The sequence below is a fragment of the Sciurus vulgaris genome (genome assembly GCF_902686455.1).
Source record: "Sciurus vulgaris genome assembly, chromosome: 13".
NCBI lineage: Eukaryota > Metazoa > Chordata > Mammalia > Rodentia > Sciuridae > Sciurus > Sciurus vulgaris.
In genome coordinates, this window is record NC_136474.1 from 50,521,685 (window position 1) to 50,535,309 (window position 13,625).

General features: G+C 42.4%; 1 protein-coding gene across 1 annotated transcript in view; it reads left to right on the top strand.

The window, feature by feature from the left end:
* The window catches only part of LAMA3 (laminin subunit alpha 3), a 248,463-nt gene that overhangs the window by 148,538 nt on the left and 86,300 nt on the right, over positions 1-13,625 (top strand). Inside the window, 5 exon segments of the mRNA XM_079108746.1 lie at positions 4,847-4,991; positions 5,627-5,767; positions 8,477-8,638; positions 11,037-11,135; positions 13,328-13,411. Of these exon segments, the coding sequence (XP_078964872.1) occupies positions 4,847-4,991; positions 5,627-5,767; positions 8,477-8,638; positions 11,037-11,135; positions 13,328-13,411 (631 nt within the window).

A 13,625-nucleotide genomic window follows, 5' to 3' on the forward strand; every position in this document is an offset into this window, starting at 1 on the left:
GCACATCTGGCCCTGGTTTTCTGACAGGCTGCAAGCGCCCACGCATGCGCAGATGTTGTTACGTAACGTTTGGCCAGAAGCCCATTGCCTTGGAGATGACGCTGTTGATCTGCATCCCCAGAGCACCTCTCGGCAGCAGCAACTAATGGATCTCTTGCCTTTGCAGTGCAGGCAGCTCCTTGGGTAGCAAAGAGTCTCCCTGGAGAAATGTGTGAGGTCATACTGACATTAGGTCATTTTGAAAGATGTTCAGCCAGACTTTGAAGAGGAAGTTTCCTTTTTCTTCCTTGTTGTCATGGTACCACCAAAAATTCCTTTGGTTGCTTATTTTTGTATAGGACTCCTAAGCTCAGTGATCTAAACATTGCATTATCCAGGAACATAGATATTGTAGTCTTCACATCCTTGGCCTCTTAGTGCCAACTGGTCTCTGCAGGGGCCAGTGCCAAGGCCACTGATCTCATCACTGCTCCTCATTTTCCATTTTCTCCCTGTCTCTTGTACTCTCAGCTGCCACTTAGATACTGAATGAGGCTCAGAGCTGGGTCCTATATGACCGACTGTCACTTACCCTCACATCTCACTCTCCATTCCATCACATCAGCTCACTGACATGCTGAAATAAATAGGCAGAGAATGATTTTGTGTCCCTTCTGCCTTGCCTGCACAAATGGCTTCTACAGCCACTGCATCATATACTCCTGTTGTTGTTTTTCCTTTCCAGAGGAGTAAACATAAAAACAGGCCTCCATCTGCATGTCCTCACCTTCAAGGTCCAGGCTCAGGGACACTCAATCACATCCAGTATGTGACCAAAGGCATTTCATGTTTGAATAGCTTGATTGGCACCAGGATTTAGTTAGTGCACCCTTAGGCTAGAAGCCCTGCATGTTTGCTAAAGAAATGTATCAAATCTTGGGACAACATGTCCAGTTCATGAAGCTTCATGACAATATTATTCCTTGGTGCATGGTGTCTTTTTCTTCACTGCCAGACCAAAAGAAGCAGGGTTAGGACACTTAGCTTCCATCAGGTCACCTCCTAAGGCCCTCTTCTATTCTAAGTTTCCTTGTTCTGTTGCTGTTTACTTGGGAGGGGTCATTTATCTTCTCTATCTCTAGGCTACCAGAGTGCTTGTGCTCAACACACAGTGCTTCTCCAGAAACAGGGCTTCATCTGTAATTTTTTTGTTGAACCATCTGATTGCATTTAATCTGAGATTCATAAGAAGAAAATAGATGTGATCAGCCTGGGACCCAAGAACCCTCTGGTAGTGAATGCAAAATGTGTGTGTGTGTGTGTGTGTGTGTGTGTGTGTGTGTGTTACGAGCACTTCTCTGAGAAGATGACCAATAGCTTATCCAGCTTCCCAGGAGGATCCCTGATCCCCTCCCACAGTTAACAACAATCCACTGTACTGCATGATCGCTTTGAGAGGCACATTTCCACTTTACTACATGGCCCTTGGTGTGGTTCCCACTTTATACCTAGATTGCTCTAGGTATAGTTTTGAGGTTACTGTCTTCCCTGTAAGACAGTTTCTGCAGTATCAGGCAGGGAGGGGAGTGAGAGGAATGATGAGACTGGAAGAACTGACCTGACATTTGACCTGTTGACAGTTCTTGCAGGTAAAGCTGATTTAGTCTTTTCATATGCACCAGGGGGATAAAGGGCACTATCTGGTCTCCATTGCCAATGTCATCACACGAATAATCATAAAAAAAACTATGTGTGTGTAGGGTACTGTTTTAAGGGTTTTACATATGTCATCTTGTATAATCCTCACAATTCTATGAAGTAGGCATTAATATCTCCATTTTTGTAGAAGAGCAAACATGAATTGTGCAAAGATGAATCTACTCAAAGTCCCACATCCAGGAAGCGGTAGAGTTGGAATTCAAACCTCGGTTGCCTGGCTTCAAGTTTATATTCTTAATCAAGTGCAAAATCCTCCCTCTAGTTATAAGCAGACATTGCCAGAGACCATGGACCTCAGCTGTGGGATGCAGTGATGGAGCTCCTGAGCTAAGGGAGACTCATACACAGCTCTGCTTCCTCTCCCTGCCCCATATGGTGGCTTCCTTAGGGTTCTATTTGTGGTGCACTAATCTTCTCCCTCAGCTCCACCTTTTCTTGTCCATCCTGTGCTTTATTTGCATGTGTAGCTGATGGGTGATGGATGACTTGGAGCTCCCTGGAGAACTTTCTGATGAACTCTGGCACTTACATGCCCTACCTTCTGGACTACCCCAATGCCTGTTCTTACCATCTTCCTCCCTATATAGCTTGTGCCCTTGATCCTCCCCACTCCCCGACAATCAGGGCCCCAGGATCCATTCCAAAACCAATCTGGAAACTTGGGAATTCTCTTTGCTTCTCCTTTTTCTTCTTTCCTCATCCATAACAAGTCCCAACAATATCACTCCAAAATATCTTTGCATTCCATCCCTCCTCTAGCCTCAATACCTCTGCCTGAGGTAAGCCCCTTGCTTTTCTTCTGACCCAATAGCCGCCTGCTGGAATTCATCCCCCACCTTCATCCTTCAAACTAGTCCAGCCACGCCCTTTCCTCCTCAGTACCTCTTTAGGCCATGATGACTCCTTGAGAGCCCTCCATGTACCAGGCACCATGCCGATATTTTGCATGAATTGCCTCTTCACAGCAATCGTTCAATAACTTGCAAAGACAATATATGTCACACATCAGATCTGGATTAGAACCAGTCTGCCTTCAGTGCAGAAGCCTCCGTACTGTGCTACACCCCTTCTCGGCATGACTGAACTCCTGCCTGATCACGACTCAGCATTCCCAGCTCCAGCTTCTGCCCCAGCAGCACCACACTGGTGTTCCCTATACACACTGCGCAGTCTCCCCGTAGGCCCTTTCTCCTGCTGCTATTGTCTGGAACTCCTGTCTCACCCACCTACCCTGCAACACGGACCATTAAGGCTTAGTCCAGGAGTCAACTTCTCCAGGGAAACCAGTTATGCTCCTGGGTGGGGGCATCTGCTGCTCCTCTGAACCCTGCTTAGATCCTGTGTGTGTATTCTTCTCATTTGCACTCACAGGATGACTGTGGGGGCCCTCCAGGCTTGGGACTTGTGTCTGTCCTTATACTTCCAGCACCAGGCCTGACCCAGGGGGTACCACACTGTGGTCATCTTCACCTGCCTTCTGTAAGTGCCTTTGGTCTGGTCCTCTCTGCTCTGCTTTTTTTTTTTTTTTTTTTTTTTTTTTTTAATAATTAAATAGGAGGCACTAATCCTTGCTTTATTCACAGGTAGTAATATCCAACATTGGGAATCGTGTGGGCATAGATACAAAAAAAGGAAAACGGGGTCATAAACAATAGTTAGGTTCATCATAGCAATAATGACAACTTAACCAGCGTGTGGTCTCCTCAGGACCTCCTTGGTTGAGGGAATGCTCCCTCTACCACTACACAGCCAAGGTACCATGACAACACTTGGCCTATACTTAAAAATTAAGGGTTACCCTGATTAAAAACAGCATGGTCAAGACACTCAAGGCCAAAGGACTGCTCCTAGGCTATGTAGTATGAACATCCACGCAACAAGAAAGCAAGCACTGTATATGCCTTATTCTTAGCAGATTGGGACAAGGCAGATCACAACAGAGACCCACAAGACAGCCTTCTCCCTGTGTGTCCATGGAGAAACGCTTCCAGCTTAGTCTTAAGGAGTCAGAACTGGAGGTATCAGAAATACCATAAAGCAGCAGCAGCTCTTGGTTTCTCCGGGTCACATTCAAAAGTTACTTTAGGACAGGAAATAGAAAAGCTTTTGTGGTTGGCCTTTTTCAGACCCAGAACACTTAAGTGGTGGATGGAGGGGAGAAGCTTCCTCTAGCAACACCATTTGGACTCGAAGAGTTCCCTGTATTGAACATACCACACTACTTCCTTGCCAGCACAGATGCCCAACTAATATTAATGTGCCAGTTACAAGACACACTTAAAGGTCAAAAAGGAAGAAAATTCTAGGGGAGAGTACCTAGCACCTTGTATTTCCCTCATATGGTAAAACTGGAGGAGGACCTGGCAGTGAGATAGCAGCAACAATCCTACCTTAAGGGAAAGAATTTGAATTTTACAGTCATTCCCTAGACATTGAAAAGAAGGAAGTTATTTGTTTCAGACCTCATGTGCCAACCACCCTCTCATGGGAAGCCATGTCAACATTAGCCATGTTATCTCCAGAGAAGCTGAGAAGAAAATTGACTGAAGTGCCTGCCAGAATCCAGTTTCTCAGGACAAAGATACAGAGAGCTCACCAAAGCCCAGGCACAAACTATTCTGTTGTTTTGTTTCTGTTGAATTCACCAAGCACATTTTTTTTAAATAGAAAAGAACACGCCAAATTGAAAGAATCACTATTATAATAATAACTTTATCTTGCATTTTACAGAAGTCTATGAACAATTTTTTTAAAAGCACCTCCTTACCCCGTCACGTTTTCCTGACAGTTGTTAAAGTAGGCCACGGGAATGTCAACAGCTTGAGCATTGCCATCCTGTAAAGATTTCAGATCAACTAACCCTCACCAAAGAGGCTGGCAGCTTTTCAATCTTGTTTTTAGTACAATGGTGTGTCCACTGTGATGGTAAACCTGTCCAGTCAAATCTCCACAACACACTTTGCAAAATCAGTGGTGCCTTGTGTCTGTTCTCCTCTGTTCTGCTTTGGATATAAGTATTCCATGGGCAGTGATTTTTGTCTATTTCACTAACTTCATACAGCACTGGCTCTGCACAGAGCAGGTAGACCCTTTAGAAAGGTGCATAGGAAGATGGTGAGGAATTTTGTTTCCTTTACTTTGGGTACAGGTGCAAGCCCAGGATCACAGGGCGGCAGTGTGACCGGTGCACTTCTGGGTTCTACCACTTTCCTGAATGCATTCCCTGCAATTGCAACAGAGATGGGACTGAGCCGGGAGTTTGTGACCCAGAGACTGGGGCTTGCCTCTGCAAGGTAAGACAGGTGGCACAATGTCAGGATGCCCACGGTCAGGAGATATTCTCCATGTTGACACAGCATATAAAAATGTCAGAAGTGAGACTGATCCATAGTAGAGTTTCATAGTGTGGGTAGCCTTTAATAGTCATTATCTCATTTCATGTAAATAGAAGGGAGACCTCTCTCATCCTTCAGAGAAGCCACAGACCCCCTTGAGCATCTAATGATGGGTAGACCATCTCCAGAAAAATCAGTATAAATTTCTATCTACAATGTCAAGAGGTTCACAGGCTCCCAAAGTCTGTCCCCTGCCTCCCAAGTTATCTTCTCTATGTCAACAGATATTCTCAACATCAAAGGACAGATGTTTCCATGAGGTGGTGATGGGGGCAAATTGGTGTCACCATGTTGGAGTCCTTGTAATGCCATTTCTCTACCTTCAAGATGCAAAGGGGCATCTTATGAATTCTGTCTTCCATTTGCATGTGTTATAGAAGTTTAACCAAAGAGCTGTGTGATGACGTATCTCTGAATGTTTTGTTAACATCCATATTTGAACATCTTGTGTTGGTATTTAATTTGTACAAGCAGCTGATTGCAATCAGGGAACCTTTAGAAGAAATGATGTTCCTCATGTTTCCTGTCAACAGGCAAATGTGGAAGGTATAGAATGTAATAAGTGTCGAGAAGGATCCTTCTCTCTGGACCCAGCCAATCCCAAGGGTTGCACCAGCTGCTTCTGTTTTGGAGTGACCAGTCATTGTCATAGTACACATAAGCAAAGGGCTAAGGTATGCAAAGAATTAGAGTCTTTGGGCTTTTATTTAGTACTTCTGAATAAAAAGAAATGAATTGGTGTAGTGTTATGGAACTTTTTTTTTTTTTTTTTTTTTTTTTAACTGATTGGTGAGACTGCTCATTGATGTACTCTCTGTTCCTTGGCCTGCAGTGATCATGTCCTTAGAATTGTTTCCCAAATTATCAGGTCTCTGATCAAGTGTCACAAGCTCAAAGGGCCTTCCCTCACCACTCCCTGCCACTTTCTATGTTCTTACCCTTGTTTTCTCCATGGCATTTATCAATCTCTGATATGTCATGCATTTCATTTGAAAATTTGTTATCTGTCTTCCTATACCATTAGAATGTGAATTCCTTGATACATCCTCAAAGGAAATAGCAGAATCTGGGATAAAGTAGATGTCTTGTAAATACTTGCACAATGAATAGAGTTTGTTGTATTAATTAGCTTTCCAACACTGTAACAAAATACCTGAGATAATCAATTTAAGAAGGGAAATGTTTTATTTTGGCTCATAGCTTTGGAGGTTTCAGTTAATGATTGGTTTGTTCTATTAGTGAAGCAGCTCATCATGGTGAGAATGCATAGTGGAGCAAAGCTTCTCACCTCATAGTGGTTGGGAATCAAAAGAATGGAAGAAGAAGGGGTTAGGGTCCCAATGTGTCCTTCAAGGGCACACCTCCAATGACCTAACTTCCTTCCACTAGGCCCCATCTCTTATAGGTTTTACTACTCTCAATAGCACTCTACTGGGGGTCAAATCTTTAATACATAGTCAAGTTATGTTTTTATGTACATATAACTATGCCACTATGAAACCCACCATTCTGTATAATCAATATGCACAACAAAAAATGATACAAACTATAGTCATTGTTTTTCCCCTTAAAAGAAAATCCCGTTTCTATCCTCACAACAATTCTAACATCAACTGTGTGGAATTTTTCCCACACCAAACAATTCTCCAATTTTCTTTCCAAATACCAGCTGGATATCTTAAAACCTAAATTTTATTCTAACACTATCTACCTCGGGTAGTCTCAGACTCCACAAGTTAAAGGTTCAGTCCCTCAAGTCTATCCCTGCTTCAAATGCCAATTTCAAGTCCTAGACCTCTGTTATTGTTGACTGACATGGCTATAAATCAGGGACTCCCACAACTCCCTCCTCAGTTTTGATAATTTTTTATAGTGCCAAATAAAACGTAGGGAAGCACTTTACTTATTATTACTAGTTTATTATAAAGGATATGATAAAGTATACAGATGAACAGCCAGATCCAGATGAAGAAGTGTATGGGGGATGTCCAGAAGGGTCTCAAGCACAGGAGCTCTTGTTACCATGGAGTTGGGGTGTGATACCTTCTGGGTACCAAGGAGCTCTCCAAAACTGTCATTTAGGAATTTTATGAAGATTCCATTATGTTGGCTTAGCCATTGGTCATCAGCTCAATCCCTCCCAAGAGGTCAGGTAAGTAGGGCTGTAAGTTTCAACTTCTATTCATGCCTTGGTGTCTCTGGCCACCAGCCACCATCTTGAAGCTATCTAATGGTCCCATCACCAGGCATCTCATTAGCATAACACTCTTGTCACTCCCGAGAGCCCATGGTCCTAGAAGCTCTAGTGTCAGGAACTAGGAACTAAGGCCAAATATTAGACAAAAGGTGTTCCAATCATCCCCTAACACTTGGGAAATTATGAGTTTTGGAAGCACTGTGCCAGGAGCCAGGAACAAAGACCAAATAGATATCTTTCAGTACAACATCCTATCCTTCCTTTCTCTTTTCTTCTTATCATCTTCCTGTTTTACTTTCATTCTCACCTATTTTACCACATCTTTTCTTTGGTCACTGTCTAAATTAACTTCATAAAACAACTTTTGTTGTTTCCATTTTTCCATGAATCAATTGCCTCATGCTTCCTTGCCTTGTGTAAGTAATGTCTTATGTCCAACAAGGACTCAAAAGAAGATTATTCTATATATTTTACTGCTTGCCTCCTACAAAGGAGTGCAGACTTATAATTGGCAAAAAAATTTAGTTTGTAAATCTGTCCTGGTCTTCTCTCCTTACCCCTCAGGCAACCAGAAGGCATTTTTCTTAATCTATGCTTTATCAATTCTTTCTATTTTCTCCCCTCAAAATGGAACTGGCTTCTTTCATGACCAGAAAAAATTTAATTTTGATGCCCCATTTGCAAAGAAATAATGACAGCAACACATTTGTCTCTATATGGAACTCACCTTTTAAACATGCTCATAGTTCTAATTATTATTCATATATAATTATTTATGATCAAAACATTCATTGAGCAAATACTAAATGTTAAGAACGCTGATGTGTGCTGGGATATAAGGATAAGTCCCACAAATATATGGTGACAAATATATGGTCACTGCCCACTGAGAACTCCTAGTCACCGTGGTTCTGATGGGGGCAGTGGTGGGTGAGGCCTTCAGCATGAGAGTCTCAGGAAGGGCGGGCTCAAAGGAAGACGCATGGATGAGGGTATAGCCCAGTGCATGCTTTGCATGCTTGAGGCCCTGGGTCTCAAAAAAATAAAAATAAAAAAAAAAGAGGGACACATGAAGGAAGATTTTGGAGCTAGGTGGTTACACTATGGCTCTTTCTATGTCACATAATGTAGCCATCCCTCAAGAAGTCACAACCACACATTTCCATGACCTGCTTTTGTGTTCCAGTTTGTGGATATGATGGGATGGCGCCTGGAGACAGCAAACGGAGTGGATGTCCCTGTTTCATTCAACCCGGGTAGCAACAGTGTCGTGGCAGACCTCCAGGAGCTGCCCTCAACAGTGCACAGTGCTTCCTGGATCGCGCCTCCATCTTACCTGGGGGACAAGGTAATGAGGGCCTGAAGTTCTTCTGAGCCCTCTGTGGGCCTCCTCTATCACTGCATGAACATCATCCACTGGGGGTCTGGAAGGAAACATCAGAAAGTTCAGGTTACTAACATTTAAGAAATAAGGTTAATCAATAATGAAAACGCCCCCCCATTGTGAGGGAAGAATTACCTCTCCTGCTCTGCATGCATGAGCTCCCAAGCAAAGGAAATCATAATGCACAATTTTTTTTCTCTATTTTTACTTACTGCCAAAGGATTTTCCTCCAAGGAGAGATATAATCATTTAAATAATATCCGTTGCAAATAGAACAGGTACATCTTTAAATGCCAGTGCGGAGGATTCTTTGTTTAAGAGCAGAAGAAAAGGTGCCTTGTCAGGAAAACAAAAGCTGAAAAGTGACTCAGAAGCTTATTAAAAGAAGTGCAGGATCCGTGGCAGCTCAACTTCATAAGCAGAATCACGTGCATTTAGTTACACGCTCCTTGGGGAGCTTATAAATTCCCTTGCTGCATAAATTATTCCAGAGCCTGGCCAACTCTGCTTATTTTATGAGGACAGAAATTCAGGCCTGTGTGGATACATCACCGGATGATATTGCTTCAAGCTTAGGGAGGGTAAAATCTTTGAGAAGAGATAGGTTTCACAGGGCCCAGCCCAGGTGAAGTGATTATCACACATTGAGAATGACTTGTTGGTCCACAGTCTCTAACTCTGTCTTCCAGTTAAAGGACTCTGGATTTGATGTCTTGAGTGTGAAGTGTTGCTTCTCTTGTATGATCTACTTCTCCTTCATTTAATATTGCTCTTCACCTCTCTATGGTGAGCCCATGTGTTAGTTATTCTTTACTGTATAACACACTACCCCAACATTTTGCAGCTTAAAAGCAACAATTTTTACGTTGCACAGTTTCTGTGGATCAGGGATCCAGGAAGTGATAACCCAGGGTCTCTTCGAAGGTTGTGGTCAAGGTGTCAGCCAGGGCTGCAGTCATCTGGGACTGAAGGATTTTTCCAAGTTTATTCACGTGGTTATTAGCATGGCTTCTGTTCCTTGCTGGCTGCTGGCTGAAGGCCTCAGTTCCTCATTACATGAGACCCTCCTTAGGTTACATGAGAGTCTTCATTACATGGCAGCTGGCTTCTCCCAAAGCAGTTGATGAGACAGACAGAGAAAATATACTGTAGAACTCAAGAATGAAGCCTCAATCCTTTATAACCGAACCTTGGAAAGGACATACTCCCACTTCTGCCTTATTCTAACTCATGAGAATTGAGTCATTAAGTCCAGGCCACACTCAAAGGGAGGCGAAAAAAGTTTCATTTCCCAGAGAGAGGAGTCTTTTTTTTTCTTTTTTCTTTTGGTTATTGATGGACTTTTATTTATTTATTTATATGCGGTGCTGAGAATGGAACCCAGTGCCTCACACATGTTAGGCAAGTGCTCTTCTACCACCCCAGCCCAAGTGAGAGAAGTCTTAAAGAATTTGTGGACATAATTTTAAAACCACTTTAGCCCATCAGAAAGGCAATACTTAATCTCAGTAAGATGATTCAAGATGTCACTGAAATACCTCCCAACTCCCAGAATACAACTCTGTGAGGTTTGTCCAATCATAGGTCCTAGGGAGAAACTCCTGTGGATCGAGACCCTCCAAAAGCACTGCTTCACCCCTGCTGTCTGTTGTTTGCATTTTCCTGGGTATTTTGTTCTGTTAAGCTGAAGTAACATTGCCTCTGATTCCCACCCTTCCTTCTTGATTGGTGTTTACTGCAAGGATGAGAAGCATCAGCACCAGAGGTGAAGTGACTGTCAGAGAACTATGACCATTCACTGTTCATTGCCACCATGATCATGCTGCTTACCCAGCACCAAGAAACAGTCCATATCCCTAACACAGTTGTTGATCACATCTTCTGTACCCAGTGAAACTCATAACAACTTGGGAAATAGTCACCATCTGTTTTCAGGGAATTTTTTTTTTGAAAATGTATTTTTAGAGGTTCACATTGTGACTGATAGATATTATCTAAGTCTCTCAGTTAAATAAGAAACCAGTGGCCTAGATTTCCTAGAATTGCTGTAGATTAAATAAATATTTTGATTTAGTAGTCATCTAGAAAAAAAAGAACTTATTTGTGTCAGTATGACTATTGTTTTTTCTTTTAAAAAGAAGTATCTTCTTGCTTATAAAACTCAATCATGTTCATGCTAGATAGTTTAAATGCTGTCAGTAAAATGATGTTCAGTAGAAGGTTAAAATATCATCCCCAGTCCCACTCTCTAGATGTTACCCTTGTTAACAGGTTGGTTGTGTTTCTTTCCAGATGTTAAGGGCCTTGTATGGGTTAATATTGGCATAATCTCTTTTAACACTATGCTGCTACTTCATTTTAGGTTTCTTCATATGGTGGCTTCCTCACTTACCAAGTCAAGTCATTTGGCTTACCTGGTGACATGGTTCTTCTGGAAAAGAAGCCAGATGTGCAGCTCACAGTAGGTATCAGAACACCCAAGTGGAAGAAACAGTGAATACAGTTGGTGCCGAGCTAAATTGAGGACATCCTGATGTGTGGCCTACAAAAAGTTTTGATTAAGTTGTTTCCAATGTGTTGGAGAAACTGAAAAGGAAGTTTAGAGCATGTAGCACCTTCTCAGGATCCTGTGACCTCTGACCAAATGGTCCCCCTTAACCCCGAACTATTTAAGTGTGTTTTGCCCTTGCTTCTCACAAGTAACTGTCTCATGTTTTATGTTTTTGCACTTCTGTCTTTTGATTTCGTTTCATAAATGCTTTTGAGCTCTTGACACATACAAGGCCACATTGTTGAGTTCTGTAAAGGATAGGTGACCCCTGTCCTCCAAAAAGGAGGAAATTGGGGGAGATATGCAAATGACTTAATCCACTGAGCAGTAAGTATTTGAGAAGAATAAACCAGGCTCTATCGGAGCTGGAGGCTGAGTTGGGGTGGAAGTTAGGTAGGCTGAGAGGCCTGCAGAAGGCTTCATGGAGAAGATTCCTTTTGGGTCAAGTCCTCAAGAATGGGTACAAGAGGAGAAATGCCTCTCCAGGGGGAGGCACCCAGGGAAACCCAGGCATGGGGGCGAAGCAGGGCTGGAGGCTGTGCTTGAAGGGGACCAGTCCATCTTGTCTGTATTATCAGTGTGTGAGAGTCATTGAAAGCAAACCAGGAAGGGTAGGGAGGGTGCTTAACAATATGCTATTAATTTAACTTGATCTAGATAGTGGGGGGCTACTCTGGTTTTTTTTGAGAAATAGCATTCACACTCCAGATGTGTGGTATACAATCAAGAAATGCAATCTGGAAAATTCTTTGAGGTAAGGTGATGTCACATCCTGCTTTGCATCCTCTACATTGTAGGCACAGTACCTTGAATGCAGATATCAGGGTGCCATAGCCTGAAGGTGACTCCATTTCTGGTTTATATGCTAAGAGATTAAATTCAATGCAATTGCAACTTCCTGAAGGGTTTTCTCACGTCAGTCACTATCAACAGGGACCAGCAAGTCTCACACAGCTCAGCTGAGGAACTCCCATCCTTGGTAGATATTTATGTTCAGGTATGGCCAACCTGAGTTTTATTTTTAGTCACAATCAAATATATTGAACTGTTTCAAAAACTCCAAGGAAGCTTTGCAGATCATCTTGAAAATAAAGTAGGAAAGATTTTAGAGTTATGGCCTAAGGAAAGCTACACAATAAAAATACTATTGCATCATACTGTATTTCAGTTTCATGGTTTTGTAAAGCATCTCAGTTCAGATTACCAGTGTACTTATATTTTAGTGCCAAGGAGATGATTATGCAGATGGTTGGAACTCACTGAGAAGTAATGACCAAAATTTTCCTTAATTTCACCTTTAAACATGGAAAATGGCTTAGGCTCATGAAACATTTACTCTGCTGCTTTGTTCTAAACCACTATAATTAAGAGCCTTTCAGGCATGTTTCTTAGATTAAGGTTTCAAATGATTTGTGATTCTAGATAATGCTCTTCTTTCTGAAACCCCAGTCCTCATGAATGGAACGCCTTCAGGTTTGGAGGTCCCACAGAAAAGCTGGGCTGTTATGTGTGTTCTGTGTGAGGTAGGGTTGCTGATGGGGGTGTGCCAATCATCCCATTCTGCCTTATTAAAAGCCCCCTAAGAACCAGTGTAATGGCGAGGGGGTGAAGGCTGAGAGTGAGCAAGGTTGGATCCCACAGGACAAAAGATACAAGCTAATTCCTCCCTCCACACACCAGCTGTGCAGTTCCCTGGCTAGGCAAGCTGCACAGCTGGGCTCTACCAACCCTGCCCTTCTCCCTCCCACTCCAGTAACGCACCTACCAACGCACTTTCCTGCTACCACAGCCTGGCACTGTAAGCAGTAATGAAAACATCACTTTCATGCATTTATTGCAAAGCAGTTTTTTTTTTTTTTTAAATTGCTTCCATCTTTTTAAGTCATTTTCAGTTAAGGCAATTTTCCTAATTTTCTATTTGTGAAAATGCACTGTATTAGTTGTTATTCTGTTTCCATATTGTTAATTCTATTTACCTGAATTATGTTTTAGAGTCAACCTTTTCAAATAATGTAGATACATAGAAATTTGTTTTTACATCAATTATAAATCTTGAAACGTCCTAGCCAAGGACTGGTGCAGTCATGTATTTCTTTTAACAGGGTCAGCACATGTCCATCATCCATGAGGAGTCAAGCCACCCCCGGCCAGACCGGCTGTATCACGGGAGAGTGCAGATGGTTGAGGTAAAGGAAAGCACCTATTCAGTGTTTCTTCTTCTTTTTTTCTTCCAGTCTTTTTCAATGGTTCTTAATGATCCCTTTTGGTTTGTGTTCTAATTATTTCAGCCAATTGCAATTTTTTATTTAAGAATTTTAGCATAGAGCTGGGGTTGTGGCTCAATGGTAAAGCTCTTACCTCACACGTGTGAAACACTGAGTTCGAGCCTCAGCACCACAT